A 23428-nucleotide genomic window follows, 5' to 3' on the forward strand; every position below is an offset into this window, starting at 1 on the left:
CCTAATATTCAACATCTAGTATCTTTAATTTTGAATACAAGGCATTTTACAATCCAGCCCAGCTACCATTACAGCTTTATCTCCAGACATTTTCTTCTTCCTTCCCCATCTGTGCTATATTCTAGCTTTGCATAACTAATTGCTATTCCTCAAATATGCTGTGTTCTTCTAAGCCTGATGCTAGTCCCACAGTCTTACTAATAAAGCCTATCTATTTTTTAATGTCTCCATCAATATTGTTTCATGTGCTAGTGTTCTTAGCCTGAGACAAAATAAATTGCTGACTTATATATGTTCTCTAATACTTTTATAACCACTATTATATTACCAATTTGCTTTTATACAATCATTTATGTTTGTTTCTTTCTTCCTAGCTAGATTCTTAACTTCCTTAAGGAAATTAATAGATTCATTCTATATTTTATTTAGTTTCAAGTCTCCCGTAGAGCCTAGCTCAGTGCCTGCCATACAGTAAGCACTCAAGAAGTGTCTGTTGACCTATGTTAAATAAAATTCTAGACACTTTTGTGCAATAGATCATTTCTGTAGCCTGGCTTCTTCAAATCTACATTGTATATTCTTCAAACTAGCTGTTAGAATGATTCGACTATAGAACATAACTCTCCCCAAGAGGTGGGGTGTTTCATCAATTTTACCCATTTTTTTCTTGCAATGTCATTGGAGTGAGTTGAACATGCAACCCAATTCCACACACAGAGCAGTCCCCCTGTTCTTATCAACCTTCCACAGCCTGTGAAGCCCTCAGTGTGCCTCTGTACTTTGCCACAAACATGAGGTTCATATTCCCTACCATAGCCGTTTTGCTGGAGGCTTCCATGATTGTTTTATTTGGATTCTTTGTCAAGTATGAAACAGAGCAGAATGCTATCCAGCAGCCCAACAGCACCAACTCAACAAAAGTGGACAGATCTCTTGAGTTATATCCTCGTGAGTAAGCCATCTACTTCTTATTATACATTTTGGGTTTTTCAGAATGTGAAACCATTTGGGGGACGGAGACTATGAAATCTTTGAATTCTGTAACCATCTGAGCTCCACACTGGAGGAGCACCTTATAGAATTTGAGATACTTATGAGTGCTGAGGGTATTATATGTTTATGCTGAGGTATCTGGTCTATGACATCCGGTCTCTGTAGTTAATGTGTTTGGATAGAATCTATGTCTATTAAAATATCAGCATAAGAAGCCAAAAATTAAAACAATTGATTAATCTTTTGCGTTGCCTACCTCTGCTAAATGATTTAATTAATTTTCCCTTAAATTGACTCCTCTTTCTGCAAAGTAAAAAAATATCACCTCTCAAACAACAACAATAACAAAGAATCAAAGGTAACTTTCAAAGAAAGAGTAGAAACAAAGTGAAATATTGAGAAGGGAGCCTGGACTTCATGTGGGGGCCCTAAGACATAAGAAGTGATATTAAGGATGATATTGGAAGTAAATGAATGTACTCTGCATTTTATAGCATTTGAAAAAGAACGCAATTTGTTCCTCTGCAATGGAAGAAAAGTGTGAGCACCTAAAGCAGATTCCTTCCCCGGGAATGGTTAACTGAAGAAAAGAAAGGATTTAGTTTTGAGTTTGACAAGGAAGGCAACGAAATAGTTAATAAAACAATAATAATTACCATTAACTGAGTATCTATTTGGAGCCAGGCATATTCATTACATCATTAACACCAGGGCGGGAGGTGATAATATATCCTTAGTATATAGATTTTTTTTTTAAATAAGGCACACATGATTTTATTATTAATTAACTTACTAAATATTAACTTTACTAAATCGTTTAAAATAGTAGCAATGTTTATTACAGTTCTATGGTGTATGTCTAAGCTTTTAAAAAAACATATGACATTTGTTCTCTCATTCCTACATTTTTTGATGGGGTTATATAATGGGGAATATTTTCATGCAGATGATCTGACCCTGGGATCCCTGGGTGCCGCAGCGGTTTGGCGCCTGCTTTTGGCCCAGGGCGCGATCCTGGAGTCCCGGGATCGAATCCCACGTCGGGCTCCTGGTGCTTGGAGCCTGCTTCTCCCTCTGCCTGTGTCTCTGCCTCTCTCTCTCTCTCTCTCTGTGTGACTATCATAAATAAATAGAAATTAAAAAAAAAAAAAAAGATGATCTGACCCTGGAGCTATCAAATGACTCAGCCATATTATCCCTGGCTCAAACATCTTGTAGAATAGCCCAGAAGCTACAGGATTATGATTATACAAATATATTTTCCTACATTTTCTACATTTTTCCCTACATTTCAAATTGACTTACACAAAACTTATGTGACAGCTTAAATCGTTAGAAAAGATTACTAAATATTCTCTTATTAAGAAGAAATGTTCGGGGCAGCCGGGATGGCTCAGCGGTTTAGCACCTGCCTTCAGCCCAGGGTGTGATCCTGGAGTCCCAGGATTGATTCCCGCATCAGGCTCCCTGCATGGAGCCTGCTTCTCCCTCTGCCTGTGTCTCTGCCTCTCTCTCTGTGTCTTTCATGAATAAATAAATAAAATCTTAAAAAAAAAAGAAGAAGAAATGTTCACGTCAAACACTTGGGGGTGCCTGTCTAGCACCATGTGTTGAACCAAGAGCAGGATTCAAGTTAGTACAGGGAGGGCTCTGCTCCTGCTTAAGAAGCTCATGGTGTGTTACAACAGTTCTCAACTGCAGTGTGCTAAAAATTATGAGTTTTCCACAAATAAGCAAGGCAGAGTATTAATTTATATTTCAAATAAAACCAGTGAGATATAGGTTTATTCATCCCTCTTGCTTGCTTCTGCTATGCTTTTCTGAATAGCAGAGTAATGTATGCTGTCACATGGACCATCCCAGGGCACAACCTTCGAAGTATGTGACACATTGGAACATCATATTTCATGTCATGAATGACTCCTTAGATAGTCATTTTTTAAAAGATTTTATTCATTTTATTCATGAGAGATACAGAGAGAGAGAGAGAGAGACAGGCAGAGGGAGAAGCATGCAAGGAGCCCGATGTGGGACTCGATCCTGGGTCTCCAGGATTGCGCCCTGGGCCAAAGGCAGGTGCCAAACCACTGAGCCACCCAGGGATCCCCCATAGATAGTCATTTGAGAAATAAGCTACACCCTGTGGAGTTTTGGCCCTCATGGTACCTAGCCAAGTATCAGTCACCCTGCTGAGAAAAATAGTTTGACGAGGAGTGAAGCATGACTGTGACACTTGGCCAATTCTTGCTAACTTGTAGACAGAGTAGAAAAAAAGAGAGTTTAGAGAGAAGGCCCTTTGTTGAGGCCTGTCAACATCTTATTAGATATTCTACAGACACACATCTTTAATAGCTATGGGATATGAAAGCCACATCCATGATGTTGTTATACTCTATTACATGCAAATCCATGGGTCTTGCACTTTGAGTAGTTTTTACCTATGTGTGATCTTGTTATACAATGCATTGGTCATTTGAAAAATATTGATTGAAAGTTATTCATAATATAATAATCAAACATATAATATTCCAAACGTTGACATAATATTCATAATATAATAATTAAAAAGGATACTTCTTAATACCACCAATAACTTCAGGAAGCCCTTGAGAAGTATCAGGAAGCTAATAAGCTCATAGGGACAGACACAAGCTTTCTAAAATTATAATTTTTTTAAGTCAAATGCTATTACTGGCAACAAATACTGTCAATTCTTTTCCTTGAAATGACAGCCTCACTTCATTCATTTCTCAGACTGTGTCAATACCTGTCTGAAAAACTATAGCTTATGTCAGTCTTTATTTTAAATAAAAATAGAGTTCAATGAAAAAAACTACTCATTCAGCTGGTACTCAAACAATAACAAACGTGCTTTGTTTCTGAGATGCACATCATGTGTTAGCAATGCTTTATGTATAAATGCATTTCCACAGACTAATTCAAACAGAATATTAAAAGGACATGTATAGTATAAGAAAGTCAGTAGTTAAATTAATAATTTTTCCTACTTCATCAAAGAATTCTTAATTAAAGCCTGCTTTTTTCCCCCCTTCAAGTGAGTGGTCATTAAGAATACCACATAAGAGAGGTGTCTGGGTGGCTCAGTCAGTTAAGAATACCACATAAGAACCTCTTAACTCTAGGAAACAAACTAAGGGTTGCTGGAGGGAAGGGGTAAGGGAATGGAGTAACTGAAGGATGGGCAGTAAGGAGGGCACATGATGGAAGGAGCACTGGGTGTTCCATGCAACTAATGAATCACTAAACTCTACCCTGAAACTAATAATACACTATATGTTAATTAAATTGAATTTTAATAAAAAATAAAAAGAATACCACAACCATCAGCGCAGTTTGGTGCTACTGCTTTCATCCTACTAAAGTGCCCATAGTTTTTCACACCTTTGTTTCCTCATCTCTGGAAATACCAACACAGCAAAAAAAAAAAAAAAAAAAACAAGTAAACACCATAGAATTATCATGAAAATAGTTTTCACCTCTCAGACTCCTTGAAAGTGTCTCCAATCAACTTTGGGACCACTGAAGATGGAGGTAAACTGGCAAAGGTTGTACATGGCCCTTAGACATTATGTTATGAATTTCAATACCAGCAATGGATTAAGTACAATGATCTATTTTTAAAGAGCTACATTTAAGAATGTGTTTCTATATTTATTCAGATGTTGTTCAGCTCATTTATTACCCAAAGATTTAGCAGATCTAGAAACAAGTTACAGGCAAAGAGTAACTAATTTGTGTAGTGTAAATGAATCCTAGGGAATTGTTTGCTGTTATTCTAAATGTTACCTGGAATTGTTTCTATTCCTGAAATAACATACTGTCTGTAGTTTATAACCTAACAAGAAGATATCAGCCTCCAGTAGAACACTGCATGTTGCCTTTGACTGAATAGTTTTTGTGTACTGGAAAGGACTGGAAGTAACAGGCACAAATAGAACCCAAATCCTAGTTTCTGAATACCATTCCCCACTCACAGGCTCATTGGAGAAATTGTTGGTTCCAGGTCAGGGTAAAGAAAGCACTAGGTAAGCCAAGGGTGTAAAGACTAATGGGAATATGCTGAAAGAACACAGGATCCTGATTGAAGCAGCACCAACTAGACAAATTGGGGATAAATGGAGAGTTAAAAATAATAATGACATGCTAATAGTAATTCATGGAAAGAAAGATAAAGGATTCAAGGATGCCTGGGTGGCTCAGTGGTTGAGTTTCTACCTTCGGCTCAGGTCATGATCCCGGGATCTGGGAACAAGTCCTGCATTGAGCTCTCCATAGACAGCCTGCTTCTCCCTCTGCCTGTATCTCTACTTCTCTCTGTGTATCTCTCATGAATAAATAAATAAAATCTCAAAAAAAAGAAAGATAAAGGATTCAGTGAAACCATAGAAATATTCCCCAAAGAGGGGTCCCAAAAGGAGAGAGAAAAAGCTCTTCCTTTGAGAAGAATGCCAACTAATTAACATAAAAGAAATAATATATACAGAAAACTCTAATTTTGAACTTAAAAATGTAATAACTGATTCCAGCAAGGTTCTTTAATGAAAGCAAAAACCATTAGGTAAAGTTACTAGAGAACACATTTCTGAAAGAATTGCCCCAACAAACTGCTTATAGTTTATCAGGCAAAAGTTACATTTATGGTGAAGAGACTTAACAGAACAGTCTCAACCACATGATCAAATTTACCATCACCAATAATAGGAAAAACAAATTACATGCCACCTCGTGAGGTGAAGTGGGAAATGCATAGCACCACCCATATAATATTCTTCCCAGAATATTCAGTCTCATTCTAACTATGGTGAAACAGTCAAACAAATCCAAATTGTGGGACATTTCGCATTAAGGACAAAACCGTGTGGGAGAACCCATCTAAATAAAAGACACATGGCAAACAAAAAAATATATGAAAGTTGAATGGATAATGGGTTGAAAATCCTAAAAAAAGAATAATTTGTGAACAGTTGGAAAAATTTCAACATAGATTCTATATTATATAATATTATTGTATCAATGTCATATTTCTTGGATGTGATGATGATGTTATGATTATTTAGGAGAATATCTTTTTCATTAGGAAACTCACGCTAAAGTGGTTGGGAGCAAAATGTCATCCTACTTCCAAATGGTTTAGAAGAGTATATATAGGGGTCCCTGGGTGGCGCAGCGGTTTGGCACCTGCCTTTGGCCCAGGGCGCGATCCTGGAGACCCGAGATCGAATCCCACATTGCGCTCCCAGTGCATGGAGCCTGCTTCTCCCTCTGCCTATGTCTCTGCCTCTCTCTCTCTCTGTGACTATCATAAATAAATAAAAATTAAAAAAAAAAGAAGAGTATTTACATATACATCTGGAGAGAGAGAGTTAATATGGAAAATATCAACAATTGACAAATCTGGTGAATAGTACATATATTCATTGTACTATTTTTCTAAATATTTGAAATATGTGAAATTAAAATATTTGGGAGGTGGGAGAGGAAAGATACCACCCTAAGAATACTTTTCTCTCATAAGAGTTCAGAATATAATCCCAAATTATTCAAAGGACTAGAACTCTCTAAGAGCAAAAAGCTATGTGCTTGGCAAACACCTTGCCAGCCTTTAACCATTAAAAAGCAAAGCAACAACAACCAAAACAAAAAAAAAAAACGGGCAGGTGGCTGGCAACCCATTCTATGTAATAAAGTCCCGGCCATCTGCCCACAGCAAAAAATAATAAATAAAAAATAAATAAAAAGCAAAACAAAAGAAGAAAGCCAACCAATTTCTAATTGACCAGCTGAACAATTTTCATGACTTGAAATTTTCATCACCAGAAAAACAATTTTTCTAAATAAAAGACTGATAGTCCCAGTTAGATGAATTCCCAGTGGCCCTCACCAGTGATCCATTTATTTATGCATAACTGAGGCATCTCCTGAAAAGCTACAGATGCCAGACTTTCTGATGGAGCCTATGAGCGACAAGCCACCTCTCGTTCTCACCTTTACGCTTGGATTCACTTTCTCCTGGAAGGGTGCCTTACTGGCAGTGCTCACTCCATAGGCTATTTGAATAAATGACAAGCATTTAGACAAGCAAGCACACAGAGTAACAAAACAGACAAGCACATAAACAAGTGAAATAAAGTAAGAGGGATATGCACAATGTTACAACTGTGACCCGTAACAGTGTGCAGAAATTCTGGTTCTTGAAGGGGGTAAAGAAGTTTGCCAGGGAAAGACCCTTTGGGTTTGGGATGGAGAGGTAGCTGGCATTACAGGAGAGAGAGGGAAAGGACTGGTGGGTCTGTTTCATTCTTTTGATGGTAGTAGTGATGGAAAGTGAGTTGGAGCCATCAGTTGCATCTTAAACATGTTGAGTTACCACGCCTTACAAGATACCCTACCGCAAGATAAAGGTGGAAGTAAAACAGAACAAAAATACCAGCTATTGTCACATTTGCTCTGGAGGCTAAAATCACACTCTATTGAAAATATCTGATATAGACAAATCTTGGCAATTCTTGAAACCTTTTAGAAGACTTCACAAAAGTTCAATCCTCTTCCCTTCACACCATAAAACTAAACTCACGATCCTCTGTCTAGTTCCCACCCACAAATTCTTAGAGCAGGATAAAAGGCAATACAGAATCCTAATTGTTTATAGATCTTTCTTATCCACACTTTTTATACAAAATCATTATGATTCACAACTTTGTAGTCACCTTAGAGACTTAAATGGTAGATGAGGTTCTTAAGCCCCCTTGTGGCGAAAAGCAGTAACAATCTGAGGAGGAGAAAACCATCAGCACACAGATAATATGTATGGTACTTATATTTCAAAAAACAAACAGGTTCACGTTAATTGACAGTTGCCAATCAACAGGTCACATAGAATCCCAATCCTGAAGTTCCCTGAATAGATATGAGATGGGGGTGGCCCCCCAGAATGCTGGCATTAAGTGAGATTGTTGGCCAGTCCGCATTATCTAACTGGAAGAAAGAAAGCACAGCATTCTCCTCTCTGAGACTTTCCTCAAAGTTGCTGAGAAGAGACAATTTTTAGAAATATACTATTCCTTTTTTTGTCCTCCTCATACTGCTCCAATGAACAATAACATGACCAAAAACATCATTGTATGGATAGAGTCAGAAGAGTAAATGACCCTAGTATGTGCCTGAATCACAGTAGGCTGTTCTCATTCCCTTTATTCTTATATTTGCTGCCTTCATCCACAAGTTAGATTGGCTTCTAGACCACCGAGGGATCCTACTGACTCAATCTATGAAACTAAGCATATCTGTCTGTCTTGTTATTCTTCGTAGAGTAATACCTTAGGATAAATCCCCATGCCCCCCAAGAAGCCCTTCATATGCCTTCAAAGAGCTTTTGAAATGCTGGGTGCCTTTGAAAAGTCAACATCTTCATCCACTTCTGAGTGGGATCACTGTCACAGATTATTTCATTAAATTTAATTTGCAAAGTTTAAAATTAATGTGGTATGCAAGTTGTGTCAGGGAGAGAAGGTCAAGAAAGTTCCGCAGAGAGGAATGTAGCCCATAGAGAAGGTGCTACAGGTTGGGCTCCCTGGGAATCAGACTTTAAGATAGACATTAGCCTGAAAGGAGTTTTAGTAGAGAGTTCCTTAAGGATCAACACCTGTAGTGGGAAGTTTTGCAGGGAGAGACCCCACAGGGTATCCTGAGACTGGAATTATTTAGCTGCAGGTGGTCCTCCCCTGAGGCTAGGGGATGCTCCTGTGAATCAGTCATTGGGTACAGGCTGACCCAGAAAAGGTAAGAGCATTTCCCTGAAAGAACTGAGAGCTCAGGGTTATCATCTAGCAGCACTCCCTACAGCCAGGGGAATGGAAAGAATAAGTTCTTAATTTCTAAAAGGGGTTTCTGGAGAGTGTATCACAGCATCTCCTACAGTAGAGAGAGCTAAGTGGCATAATCTCCCAACCTCGAACACACTGTCTCTTGAGCCCGAGGTAGAACAGAGATAAAAAGAACCAAGAGATTACTATTACTATTACCTGTATTACTATTACATGTCTTTGAGCGCCTGGGAGGCCAACATTCTGTCTTGGTTATATTTACAACCATCCCTACCATGCTCAATGCATGGAGGAATTGGTGTCAAGCCTGGATTCAAATCTTAACCCCACCTTTAGAAATCAGTTGGATTCTATTTCTTTGAGTTTCCTCTGAGATTTTTGAGGCATGTCCTCCCTCATGATTATTTCCACTTAAACCCCTGGCCACAGTGGTTCATAGTAATTTGACATTAAATATTTTCTTTTTCCTCTCTGGTTTTATATTTATGCCCAATTCTATTTCAGTTTGCTTTGTGTATCTATTAGGTTGAACCACAAAAAGTTGCCAATAACTGACCCATTTTTATGATAATTTCCATGTAAAAATTATAAATGCTAATATAGTGTGGCAAATGCTAAAGTTGAAGTAATGTGCAAAATGATGTGTGAAAGACAAAGGAAATGTTAATTTTCCCTGGGAGAACTGGGAAAGTCTGCAAGAGCGGATGATGTTTGCACTGTGCTTTGCAATGTCTTCCACAGGTAGAAAATAATGGAAAACTCTTAGGGTATTCTAAGAAAAGGGTCAAATACTGAATAATTTGCCCAAAGTCTCATGGCTGGTAGGCAGCTGGCTGCCCAGTTAATGCTCTCCCTTTGCAGTGTTTTATATAAAAGATGTGACATTTAAAAATGGGATATACTATGATGCAATACTTGCTTAGTTCTCCCCCAACATAGAATTTTTTTCCTCTTTTTTTTTTCAGTATTCCAAGATGTGCATGTAATGATATTTGTCGGATTTGGCTTCCTCATGACCTTCCTGAAAAAATATGGCTTCAGTAGTGTGGGCATCAATCTACTTATTGCTGCTTTGGGACTCCAATGGGGAACTTTTGTTCAGGGGATGGTGCACCGCCACGGACAGACAATTTACATTGGAATCAAAAAGTGAGCATCCCTTATTTTCAACCACTGTGTCTTCAGAGCAGTTATTTCTCTGCTTGGTGTCTTGTCAGTCAGCCTCCGAACTGGAGGCACACTGTCTCCCTTAGACCACAGAAGATTGTTGGGATCTCAGGATGTGCATCAACACCTTGCTCTACTGAGCTAGGTCATACATCCATGTCTGTATCTCTCTGGTTTGACTCTAAGGACACAAAAAAATCCCCTTTCATAAAAAAGATTATTCCTTCCATCTCAGCTACAGGGAACAAAAATCCTCCATTAGCTATTTTTCTACATGTCTATATTTACATATTGAAATGTAAACACTGCAGAAAATAATCCATTTATCAGACTGACAAAAATAAAGAAAAACCTAAATGAGATCAAGAACAGGTTGATCAAAAAAGGAAATGTTGGAGCAGCTAGAGCTTATGGCAGATGGACAAGAGGTAGGGTAAAGAAGTGAGAATGTGTGAAAGGGTACATGGGGTGAACACCTGATGGGGAGCTGTGGGGAGGGGACCTTGCACGCTGGATAAAGTGATGCTGTAATTCATCCCAGCTCACAGTTTTATGTTGGGTGTGCATTATTCTTTTATGTATTCTTTCTTTTTTCCTCAGCATGATAAATGCAGACTTCAGTACAGCCACAGTCCTGATTTCTTTTGGAGCTGTCCTGGGAAAAATAAGTCCAACCCAAATGCTGATCATGACAATAATAGAAATCACGGTCTTTGCTGGCAATGAATATGTGGTTGGTGAGATATTTCAGGTAAAGATTAGAGGATTTTTACTTACTAGCTTTGGACATCAGTTCTGGTTATACCTAAAGGATGCCCACTCTACATAGGGACAAACATTGATGAGCATAATAGCATAGCAAGTGTAATTACACTCATCACTTATTTGAGTGTCTTTGGTAAACCAGGAGTCTTATCAACATTGCCTCATTTCATTGTCACTGCCACACTACAACCTGGATATTATGTTGTTACTGTTATACAAATTACAACTAATGATCACAGATGCTGAATGACTGGTCCAAATCTGGATTCAAGCCTAGATTTTTCTAACTCCATAACTCATTTTATTACATTATATTTCCTATTAATGATCAATTCCTATTATATTTCAACTACTACATGACTAGCCTTTACTTTTTTAAAAAAAATATTTTATTTGAGAGAAAGAGAGACTAAGAACATGATAGAAACAGAAGGCAAGCATGGGGTGGAGGGCAGGGAAGGGAAGGGCAGGGGGAGTGAGAGAAGCAGGTGCCCCACTGAGCAGGTAGCCAAGGGACTCCATCCATCCCAGGACCCCAGGATCATGACCTGAGCCAAAGGCGGACTCTTAGCCAACTGAATCACCTACGCGCCCCTGACTAGCCCTTTCTAAGGCTTTTGTTAAAGTCTAGATCAAATTTTTTCCCTAAGGATAATCGATAGAATATTTCCAAACATACCCCAGTATTTTGCTCATTTCTATTGAACATTTAATGTCACAGCAAATTCTTCTTAAGTTTTTATTTAAATTCCAGTTAGTTAGCATACAGTGTAATATTAGTTTCAGGAGAGCAATATAGTGTTCAACACTTCCATACAACACCTGGTATTCATCACAGCAAGTGCACTCCTTAATCCCCATCACCTATTTCTCCCATCCCCTATTTCTCCCATCCCCTCGCCCACCTCTACTCTCAACATAAAATGTTTTCGAAAATTTTCTAGGTATCATGTGATGGTGATTTTGACTGACAAAATAGCTAATGTCCCTGTATCTATAGAATTTACAGTCCAGTGAGAGAGATAGACATCGAATAGGGAATCATATATCACCCACCCACCAGAGCCACCTGCATGTACATGCACATACAAATATTATTATAAATTGCAATACCTGCTATGAAAAATAAGTAGAGGGGACTATGGGAGAGCATAACTGGAAGACCTAATTTAGATTGTGGAATCAAGGAAGGCCTCTCTGAGGAAGTGACAGTTTAGCTGGATCTGAATGGTACAAAAGAATGTATCAAGTATGAAAATCCTAAGTAAATTAATAAGTTTGTATCATTTTCCTACCTTAATAAGTACAATAGGAACGATGCCTCAGATTTGGTACTCCTACCTTTTCCTCTAGTGGCAGACAAATGTAGAAAACTGGATCAAATTCATAGTGTCCTAAGGAGGGACCTAAATATATTGCTTCAAATGAATCTTGGACCTCGACTGGTTTTCACATCATCACATAACACAATGAAAAAAATAAAATATAGGAAAGACTGGGGCTTTTGAAAGCTTCAAGTCTTTGAATTGCAATTAAGTGAGTTTTAACTGTAATGTCAAATGAATGCAAAAAGCATCTTCCTTTTGAAACAAGCACAGTACATAATATTTCAGTAAGAATTTCCCTAACCTGGAAAAGTAACTTATAATGAATGGAAGGTCACGAATACCTAGCACTTTACAAACATGGCCCCACTAAGTCTCCTCACAACTATATTAGCTGGGTAATATTTCCCACTTTACAGAAACAGACATCCAGAGAAGTATAGTAATTTACCTAAAGTCACATTGCAAGGAAGTACCTGATAGAGCATTGGAAGTCAGTTCTGCATGTCTCCAAAGTCTGTATGTTTTTTAATTTCACTATCCTGTTTTATTCTTTCTGGCACATCCTTCCTTTCTTTTTAATTTTATTAGAAGTGAAACTGAGTCTCACTATGGAGCAATCATTTAACCAATGAAGCAGTCCTTTCATTGACTTTTGCTCCGTAGTGGGACTAAGTTTCACCTCTAATACCATGAATGCTTTGCCCCTCAGGCCTCTGACATTGGAGCATCAATGACCATCCATGCTTTTGGGGCCTACTTTGGCTTGGCAGTAGCAGGTGTCCTGTACCGGACAGGCTTGAGAAAGGGTCATGAGAAGGAAGAGTCTGAGTACCACTCAGATTTGTTTGCAATGATCGGTGAGTAGAGATGAACTTGCCTGATTCAGTACCTAAGGCAAACTGCCTCTGCTGGACTGTCTTCCACATCCAGAACCAATTTCCTTTTCTGTGTTTTACTGCAGGGACTCTTTTCTTATGGATGTTTTGGCCCAGCTTTAATTCAGCCATCGCTGAAACTGCCGAGGAACAGTACCTGGCCATCATAAATACATACCTCTCTCTTGTTGCCTGCGTGCTCACAGCCTTTGCAATGTCCAGTCTTGTTGGGCACAGAGGCAAGCTCGATATGGTAAGTACATATTAACCACCATGGAAGCTTCGCTAAGTGACACTGGTGGTTGCTCAGATGAGTGGGTCATTTCTGCACCACTGCTGAGCTGCCACAACAAATCACAACACCGCAAACCTTGCAGAATATTTTGAAAATTATGTTCATTTGTTTCTTCATCAAATTTGTATTGTGGCAAATCAAAAAGTGTCCCAAGGAATTTACAGTCTATTAAGGGATATAGTCATGCAAAAATCAAAGATTTGAGCCCTATTTCTTTAATGATAGAGCTGACTGTCTCCAAGGTATTAGAAAATCCTCCTTAGAAACAAAACTTGCCAAGTGTAGAGAAAGAGAATGGGGGGAAGGTGCACGTTAATTCTGTTTTCCTGACTGCAAATATTCCTCTCAAAGAAATGACAACTAAAAGCAACATGAGATCCTGAATAGGACCTTGGAAAAGAAAAAGGGCATTACTGGGAATGCTGGTAAAAGTCAAATAAGACTTTTACTAGAATTCATTCTATCAGTGCTAATTTCCTGGTTCTTTGATTGCATAAGATGTTAACATTGGGAAAAACTGGGTCAGGGATATATGGAAACTCTGCAGGATTTTTACAACTATTACATGTCTAAAGTTATTTCAAACACATTTTTTAAAATCCTCCCCAAGTTGGTCTTTTGAGTTTCTTGCCTATGAAGCAGAGAAATGTCAGTGAAGGAATAATCCACACATCAGCTGCTCTTCTTTTCCAGCCCGAGGGAGGAAAAGGATATTGTAATTTCTTCAAGCATAGCTAAGGACATGGATTTCAATGTACAAATTGCTTAATGAAAGAAAATTGGAAACACAAAAAGAAAAAAATTGTACATGTACAACTCGGTCCTAATTAAAAGTAGGGATGAACTTTCCCCCTCAGGCAGAACAGCCAAAACATGATTCCTATGAGGAATTCTGGTAAATGGAAATTGGTTACTCTTTCCACCATCTTCAAATGTTCCCAATAATGAAACTTGGGAAAGCTGTTGTCTCTCATGGATAATGTGCACATTTTGGTGTCTCTACATTCCATCTTTAAATATTGGGATATCATGGACTCCACAAAGCACACAGTAGCCACAGACCTCTTTTGGTTCATGAATACCACAAATGCATTCTCCAACTGAAAAAAATAGACATACCACAGTTAGGATAACTACACTGTACATACTCCGGTCTTCCACTACCACTTCTTTGGTTTTCCTCACATCCCTCCCCAAACTGGTCTCACTAACCCAATCACTTAGTCATTACCAAGAACTCCAGCAAGGAAGATATCAAATGTCACCTGCTTGGAAGAAAGGCCTTCTGTCATCTTTTTAAAAAATAATCTATAGCTCTTTGAACTGAAGAATGTGCCATGGGGTCCATGGAACCCTATGTAGATTGCTTCACTGCTTCCGAAGGCTGCCTCATTCAGCTCACTTCATTCGTGTTTCTGTGCTCCACACAGGTTCACATTCAAAATGCAACCTTGGCTGGAGGAGTGGCTGTGGGCACTTGTGCAGACATGAAGATTCACCCCTATGGTTCTTTGATCATTGGGAGCATTGCGGGAATGGTCTCCGTGTTGGGGTTCCGGTTCCTGACCGTAAGTATGACAAGTGCCCTCAAACTTTGAATCTGTACCATCATCTTCAGGCATGCCACCAACAGAGAAAAGCCATGAAAATTCCTTTTATCATCACCCCTCCTTGTTTGAGGATCATTTCCCTTCCTGTCAGAAATACCACTCACATTTCATTGTGCAGTGGTTTCCACTCTTCCTTGACTTCTTTTGTGTAACGGGAAAGAATCTGATAAATTATTTAATAATTAGTGTGAATTAAATGTTAAGTACTGGTGTTACTTCCTTTGGACAGTTCCACTAAAGGTGATGTTTATTTGTATAATTGAGGATTTTGTGCCCTTTTAACCCCTTAAACTCCTTATCATCAGTAGGTAAGAAGGAGGATAATTTGAAATCACTTAAACTTCAAAACCATCTACTAAAAACTAACAAGAGTAGTTTTGTACTAACATATTCAGATTCTCTGACTTAAGGGGTTTTAGATCTGGATGGTAAAAGGGGCATAGTCATTGACTTCAGTTACAGAACTCTATATGTCAAAATAATAAACCTTCTTCTTTTTACAATTTTAGCCATGTCTTACTGCTAAACTGAGGATCCATGATACATGTGGTGTTCATAACCTGCATGGCTTACCTGGTGTGGTAGGAGGCCTCTCAAGCATTGTGGCGATACTCTTGGGAGTATCTACAGCGTGAGTTAAAGAATGGGTTTTCCTGCACCCTGAGGTTTGATGATGTTTTATCTCATTCCTGAGGAACCTGGAGATGAGAGAGCCTTTTCTTTAGCAATCCAGGCCACAGTTCATAAGTATTGTCCTTACTGGAGCCAAAGAGACACAACTGAGATAATAGAACTGTATAGGAAGATGTGTCAGAACTAATGTTATTAATGGTGATTGGTTTTCATTTGTTTTAATTAACAGTGTTAATTTAAATTTTAAATTTTTCTACCATAGGCAAGTGTCTCCTTGCAGATAGGGCAACTTGATAATCACAACCAAATTATAGTAGGCTTACTCTTTTAGTTGGTCTCACCAAAATGGAGGATGGGGCATCCGTGATGAGCTGAGTGGTCATTTCCTATAATCAACACATAGAATAATGAGTTAGCATAATGTGAAAAGCAGCTGGATCTAGAGAATCAGGAAGACTGGCATATGCTCCAGCTTTGCTAATGGTTAATAATGAGGCCTTTGAAAATTCACTTAGCTTCTGTGGTTCTCAGTTCCTCTTCTATAAAATGAGAGAATTATATTATTTATTCTCTAAAATCCCTTCAAGCTCTAATAGACCTAGATTCTTCCCAAAGGGGGCATAACTGTTTAAATGGCCAGAGGAAAAAAAAAACAGTTATCAGTCAAATCCAGGACAACAAAAGTAATGTCAAAGGCCATCTGTTGTCATTTTTAGGTAACAAGATTAGAACAATTTGATATAAATGTCATCCATGCAAAACAGCTAGGAAGATCACTCAGTCCAGTCCAGATCACTCAGACATTAAGTAAAGAGGAACCAAAACACTCAATTTTTAAAGCCAATTGAAAGCATGAAGTAAAGATGAATATGTTTGAAAATGTCTCAAAGCAACTACTGGCTGGAGTTGAATAATCTGAAGAGAAAAATCTCTTTAGTTCTAATAGATTAAAATTCAATTCTGTTGAGACCAGTAATGATAAATATTTGAAAAATTTGTTTAGTTTAAACATTTTCTACTGAATAGCTAGCTTGCTTCCACTTTCATCTGGAAAGACCACTCATATCTTCTGTTTGTTTTCTTTTTTTGCCTCCTTCACAAAATTGGAGAACAACCCCAGAAATACCCACATTTTCTGGTAATTCTCTCCAGGACCTAACATGCTGTTGAGACCGAACACTAGCATATTTGAATGCAAATCAAGCATGATAAATGCAGGAGTCCATGAGCTCCTAAGTGCTATAGTGTATAAACACTCTGCAAAAACACTTTTAAGATGTGCCTCATGATTAGAAATAAAGGAATTCTTGAGCATCATGCCTGCACAGTTCCATGGATGTATGTAATAAAACAAGATTATCAGGCTCTCATAGGCTGAGTCTGGGTCTCATTGGGTGGCCAGATTTTGGGTAGGTTCTGTGGTTGAGAGTCTAGTCCTTGGGTATTCAGGCTAAGCAGCCACTCCTCAACACGCTCAGGGGGACTTGGAGGTGGGGGTGGATGATGAGCTTTGGAAGACCTATTCACATGGATGAAATTCACATATGTTTCACACACCAGACAAAATATTTTGGCCAACAGCCAAGACTATTTACCCAGGTGTTTCTATTCAGAATATTAAAATGCAAATCAGGCTTCTTGGTAAGCATAGAACAGGAAAAGTAAATATTCTTAAAGGACATCTGGGCACATTATGGCAGCGTAATTTTAATAAGGCTGTTAATTTTGTTAAACCTCATATTTTCCAAGCCTGTTTTATCATGGAACTCTTTTTATCAAAATATCTTTTAATACTGTGGAAAAGATTTTGGCAAATTCTGATAAAATTAACAGGCAGTTTTAAAAAGAAAAATATCAAATGAATAAATATATTTTAAGTAGTTGACCTCACTGGTAATCAAAGAAGTGCAAATTAACACAAGTTACCAATTTTTCGGTTATCAAGTTAGTAAAAATTAAGTAAATAGTACTACTGAATGGTAGCTAAAATAGAGAAATGGGAATATGAATATATATTTTTCTATTTCAAAAAGCCCTTTAAAAAGTGTGTGAACTCTTATTAATAATTTCAATTCCAAATCGGTTTTATTTTAGGGAAATTATTGGGCAAATTCATAAGCATGCTCATAAGAGGATGTGTTCTCAGCATTTTTTTTAAAAATATGAAACATTGGAAACAACTAAGAATCCAACCTGTAGAACTATAATTACAGTACCTTTTTACAGTGTAGTACTTGGTAGTGATACGGGACAGCTTGGTTCTTGTCTCACAGAATCGAAGAATGAACCTAGCAAAGGAGAACAAGTAAAGCAATAGAAGTTTGCAAAGATACAGAGAAAGCTCTCAGAAGTGAGAGGGGTCCCTACAGGGTTGCCACTGAGGGCTTATAGTAGCAATTTTTTATTGAGAACTGACTAGGAAACTTGTGACCTTGCAATTCTTGTGCTGTCTTGGTTTGAGTTAGGGCTGGTGATAACATCTTTAATGGCTTACTTCTTTGGAGTCTATTCTTGACTATTCTTTGTTGGTCGCAGATGATTGTCATAAAAAAGACATCCTCCCACCCATACACCTAGGGCAGGGTGGTCTGGCTGGCTCTCTTATCTCTGGTTTCCTTACACCTCAGCATTTTTGGGATTTCTGTGAGCCTGATTCTGTGACCCCCAACCTAGCCCTGCCTAGCCCTATTTGTCCCTAACTCAGTAGTAATTAAAATTATGATCCAGATCTACATTTACTGACATCAAAGGACACTTTGATTAAAAGGATTAATGGGAAAATCAATATTATAACGTGATTGCCTTTTTATAAAAATATATGTCTCTCTTTTACATTCTTGTGCTGAGTAGGATTTGAGGGAAATTAAACTTTTTCCCTTATTTTTCTGGATTAATTGTTTCTCATATTTTTACAATCATCATGTATTATCAGTACAATTTTTTTCACATAGTAGAAAAAAAAACCTTCAAATAAAAAGAAAAAACAGAAATCTGAGTTAAATACATACTCTCTCGGATGATGAAGATGAAACACCAAAAAACTCTCATTTTCCAGTTGTTTGCTTTCTCATAATCACTCATTCAGTCCATCAACAACTATTTATGAATTGCCTGCTAAGAGTTGCCATGCTACAGAAGTATTCACATTCCTAGTCCTTTTGTGACTCATATAACAACCTTATGCATTTCATTAGCTTTTTTTTTTAATTTTTTTTTAATTTTTATTTATTTATGATAGTTACAGAGAGAGAGAGAGGCAGAGACACAGGCAGAGGGAGAAGCAGGCTCCATGCACCGGGAGCCCGATGTGGGATTCGATCCTGGGTCTCCAGGATCGTGCCCTGGGCCAAAGGCAGGCGCCAAACCGCTGCGCCACCCAGGGATCCCGCATTTCATTAGCTTTTAATGATTCTTCCATTCCCCAAAATTATGAGGCACTTTTTTCACTAATTTTATTTTAAGGTAACTATGTCTAAGATGACTTACAGAGATTTTAATGAGTTGTCTTTACAATATATGCTAAAATTAGCTTTTCTGATCTTGCTGATTTTTTAAATTAAAGTGCAATTGCTCCTTTTGGTATGGGGTAAGGAAAGATGGCCACTAGTGTTTATTTTGTACATTACTCCATCTGTAGTGCTTAAAAGGGAAAGTGGCACAGAGTGAGTCCTGAATAAATATTTGTTGAATGGATCAGGGATCAGAATCTGGTACCATATTTTTTGAAAATACAAAACTCTTTCTAAGGAAGACCTTTTCTTCATTTCTGAAGAAAAAGACAATTTTGCTTGAGTGCTTATAAGAACCTTTAAATATTGCTCAAGAATTTCAAAGAAAATAAAAATACAAAATAAAAGAAAAATCATAACGAATGTTTGTTTGCTGATGTAATGCTGCTCTCTGGCCTGAAGATGGCAAGCATCCACTCCCCCAGGACATGAGATTTGTCTGCTGGTAATCCTGGAAAACCAACACTGGTCTTTTCTTTTGGCTTCTTAGGTCTAGCATGACAATGCAGGCAGCTGCCCTAGGTTCTTCCATTGGATCAGCAATTGCTGGAGGGCTGATCACAGGTAGGATGATAAGTAAACAGTTCCATGCATGCTATCAGCATAATAGATGATAAACATATCGCCTGGTGAATTTGAAAATATTATAAACTTCTGATAGTAGTTATCATGTAAGCTCAAGGGGATGATTTTATAGCAATATATACTTTTAAAATATTTTATTTTTAATTAATCTCCACCCAATGTGGAATTTGAACTCAAAACCCCAAGATCAGGAGTTGCCTACTTTCTGACTGAAGCCAGCCAGGTGCACCTTATAGCAGTATTTTTACTACTATGCAAGTAAGTTTTCCTCTTCAGCATCATAACATGACTTATTTTCTCCCTACTCTCACAGGTTTAATTCTCAGGTTCATTGTCCGTGGACAGCCATCTAAGGACAACTTCTTTGATGATTCTGTTTATTGGGAGGTACTGTATGTACAGTTTTCTAAGGATGTAAATGATGACTAAACCAGGGAAAGTTTTACTCACCCAAGCCCAATTGTCTGTTCAGCATCCTTGTGATAAACTTGGATAATCTGCATATTTATAGAGAGAAATTGAGACAATGTGTCCAGACAAATAAAATCAAAAGCTACTGTTTTTTCCAAAGCAGAAAGGACATGAAGAAAAGACAGAATTTAGTAGGCAAATGTCCTTTGCTCCTCTGAGAACAATAAAAAGCTACTCATAAAAATAATAGGAATCCCAGGCAGTGGCATGAGGTTTTATACCATATACCTGAGTAGTCAAAAACAGTAGAATATGGAAAGCTTAAGAACTTAGTGAAGAATCTCACAAAAGGTTTTATGAATAACATCATCTTCTTTCTAACCTCCAGTGTGTACCTCTTTACTCCCTTGCCATTTTCCCCAGATTATTTCTTACAGAGCTTAAGAGTGATAGATATTTTGATGTGTTCAATGGGATTTTCAGAGAGAACAACTTAGGAAAGAGAAGGTAGTCAGGGTGAGTGGGGTAAATGTTTTTGTTCTTTCATTCTTCCCCAACACAAACAATTTTTATTTTTAGTTTTTTCTGAACATGGATAATAATTATAGAAAATATCTTTGCTTCTATCCTAACCTCTGACGTGGCCAAGCGAAAGAAACTACAAAGTGCCCTAAATTTGTTTTCTTTAAAGGTCCCAAAGGAGAAAGAACTGGACAATGTATGAATGTGATGGCTACAACCAGCCAGAACCTGAAGACTGAATATCATTCCTGTGCCTCGGCTTCCTTTCCCATTATCTAGAATCATGTTTAAAATTTTTAAAAAGCATCATCCAACTTAGAACATGGAACAGAACGGATGGGTCCTGAGCCTCAAATGTCCAATGTGAAAAATCTTACCACAATATGGTGCTATTTCTTTACACTCAATGATTGTTTAGTTGTAGGAATATGGCTTATAAAAGTCAAATGGATTCTTTTTAGGACTCCCAGACTACTTTCTCCAGTGGGTAGGTCCAGGGTGAATATTCCATATATATTCGTTTTTTTTTCCCCCATAGAGGTAAATTTACAAAGAAATCAACACATCTGATTATCTCAGTTTCTTAATATACATACTATATCTTCAATCCCAAAGATTATAAAACTAAAACCAATAAAACAATACCTAAGAAATCAATATAAGAAATATGAAAGAAGGGCAGCCCCGGGGGCCCAGCGGTTTGGCGCCACCTTCTGCCCAGGGCAGGATCCTGAAGACCCGGGATAGAGTCCCAAGTCGGGCTCCCTGCAAGGAGCCTGCTTCTCCCTCTGCCTGTGTCTCTGCCTCCCTCTCTCTGTGTCTCTCATGAATAAATAAATAAAATCTTAAAAAAAAAAAGAAATATGAAAGAAATATATTGTGTAGAGCAAGAATATAATTCTTTTTGGTGGCGCTTTATTGATTTAAAAAGTCGGTAGTAATATGTCTTTGCTTGAATATTCTTATGCTTAATTCTTTTTGCATGTTTAATATTTCCAACAAGAGCTCAAGTGCTATCTGACCAAAGTCTATTTTGTATAAAATTCCAATAAATTAAATGTTATTTTATTATAAATTAAAGCATTTGTCTTTGGCTCTTCTTTCTTTGGTGGTTGGAATTCATTTTATTAACAAGCACACGCACGCTCACACACACACACTCCTCATATTTAGTCCATATTCAATTCCAATAAATTGTTACTATGTATTAACTACAAAATAATCAGGTTAATGTCTCCTATTATGGGGTAAGTTTTAAGAAACTAAGTTTTAGAAAAGGTAACTGACATAATCATATAAAACCATTTCTAAAGAAATATGATTTTTTTTTCTCTCTCTCTAGAACCTTTTAACATTTTCCTTCTATTTCTGGAGTCCTGGGATCTTGTCAGGATATATCTTTGTATCTATGAGGAAATAAGCCCTGGTAAAATTAACAGAGCCTTTAACTACTAGATGCTAGATATTAAAAATTACAACAGTAAATTATTTAATATTTTATTCCTCTGGAGAAAAAGTATAATCTATTTATAGATCTTAAGTATTTCACTAGACAATTAGGTATTTTCTTTCTAATGTACATCAGAGTCTCTTTCACATGGATTTTGCAGTGCACTTATTTTATTAAATCCACTATACCCAGTCTTGCTTATCACCATAATCATCTTCACTACCCAGATGTCCAGAGACCCCCTTATTCCCTGCATATCATAAGGCAAAACTTAGAGGATCTTGAGTATACACAGGTATTTTTTTTAAGTCTATGATTGTGACGTGCTTAGGAACACAGCTGTGATGGCCATTAGCCTTTGGCTTATGAACATTCTCTCCTGCCTTGCTACAATGCTGTTCTTTTTAGGGGTACTCTTATTTTAAAATTCTGAATTAATGGTCTTTTTTTCATAATAGAATATGCTATTTTTATCTATCTTGTCTAGAATTTGGTGAAGCATCCTAATTTGATGATTTGAGTCTTCAGCTCAGATAAACTTCCTTCTACTACTTAATGGCTTCTTCTCCATCTCTTAACTTTTCTTTGTCTAGTACTCCTGCTATTCACATGGAAAGTTGACTGGAACTGTTATCCAAATCTATTGTATTGCCCATCTTTATTTCATTGGTTTTAACAGAGATTCTGTGCTCCTTCTGTCCATCTATTGATTTGTTTGCAAATCATTGTCCATCTTTATAGGTGCAGCTATATCTTGTGTGTGTGTGCATGTGTGTGCATGTGTTATGCTTGAATCTCCTTAATTGTTCTTACAACTTTGTTTATTGAGGAATGTGGTGCATTTTGTTCAAGTTTCAAAGTCTAACCTGGCTCTGTTAATAGTTAAATAACGTTTTTTCTATTCTTTATCTGTTCCAAAAAAAGCATTTCAGATATCAAATAATACTATTTATATTAATTGGCTGATTTTTCAGCTCTACTTGGATGATCAGTTTCAGGAAGTTTTTGCTATTCTTTGTTCCTATCTAAATCTAAAAGACTGGCCTATAATTTTTAACTGCAATTTCAGACAGTTTGTTGAAAGCTGAGATATTTTCAGTCTTCCCACCCCTTACTTCTACAGTCTTTACTGCCTATCATATAAGAGAGCTCTGTTGATCTGTTGAGCTATTGCTTTACTGCAATAGCTTTTTTGTTGTTGTTGTTAGAAGTCACTTATTTTGTGTATCTCTTAAATCTCTTCATTTTGGAGTCTGGCGCCCCTTCGATTGGTTGTTGATTTAGCTTGTTCTCTGGGAAATTAAATTCCAGTTGCTAAGGCACCATGGGTGGCAGCAATCTTGATAATGAAGGGAGGCACAGCAATCGGGCAAAATATGTCAGAGATTTGCCAGATTGTGAAATTATAATTTCTCTAATTAAGGCTTGAACAAAGTCTTTT

General features: G+C 37.5%; 1 protein-coding gene and 1 long non-coding RNA gene across 3 annotated transcripts in view; one reads left to right on the forward strand and one right to left on the reverse strand.

Annotated features, from left to right (window-relative positions):
• Positions 1-729: 729 nt before the first annotated feature.
• Positions 730-21617, forward strand: RHAG (Rh associated glycoprotein). The gene is made up of 10 exons (XM_077903711.1): positions 730-948; positions 9803-9986; positions 10605-10755; positions 12807-12954; positions 13059-13225; positions 14698-14835; positions 15387-15508; positions 19510-19583; positions 19918-19991; positions 20707-21617. The coding sequence occupies exons 1-10, from the start codon at positions 792-794 to the stop codon at positions 20737-20739; spliced, it is 1248 nt and encodes a 415-aa protein (XP_077759837.1). The 5' UTR covers positions 730-791; the 3' UTR covers positions 20740-21617.
• LOC144317407 (uncharacterized) overlaps positions 11377-23428 on the reverse strand; it is a 51362-nt gene continuing 39310 nt past the window's right edge. Inside the window, exons 3-7 of one of the 2 annotated variants that reach the window (XR_013383410.1) lie at positions 20055-20101; positions 17727-17798; positions 15852-15896; positions 15451-15575; positions 11377-14367 (exon numbers count right to left, since the gene is read on the reverse strand). This is a non-coding gene — a long non-coding RNA (uncharacterized LOC144317407). Of the gene's footprint in view, positions 14368-15450; positions 15576-15833; positions 15897-17726; positions 17799-20054; positions 20102-23428 lie in introns of both variants that reach the window. The other variant, XR_013383409.1, reaches the window with a different exon arrangement.

Source organism: Canis aureus, chromosome 7 (genome assembly GCF_053574225.1).
Source record: "Canis aureus isolate CA01 chromosome 7, VMU_Caureus_v.1.0, whole genome shotgun sequence".
Lineage (NCBI taxonomy): Eukaryota > Metazoa > Chordata > Mammalia > Carnivora > Canidae > Canis > Canis aureus.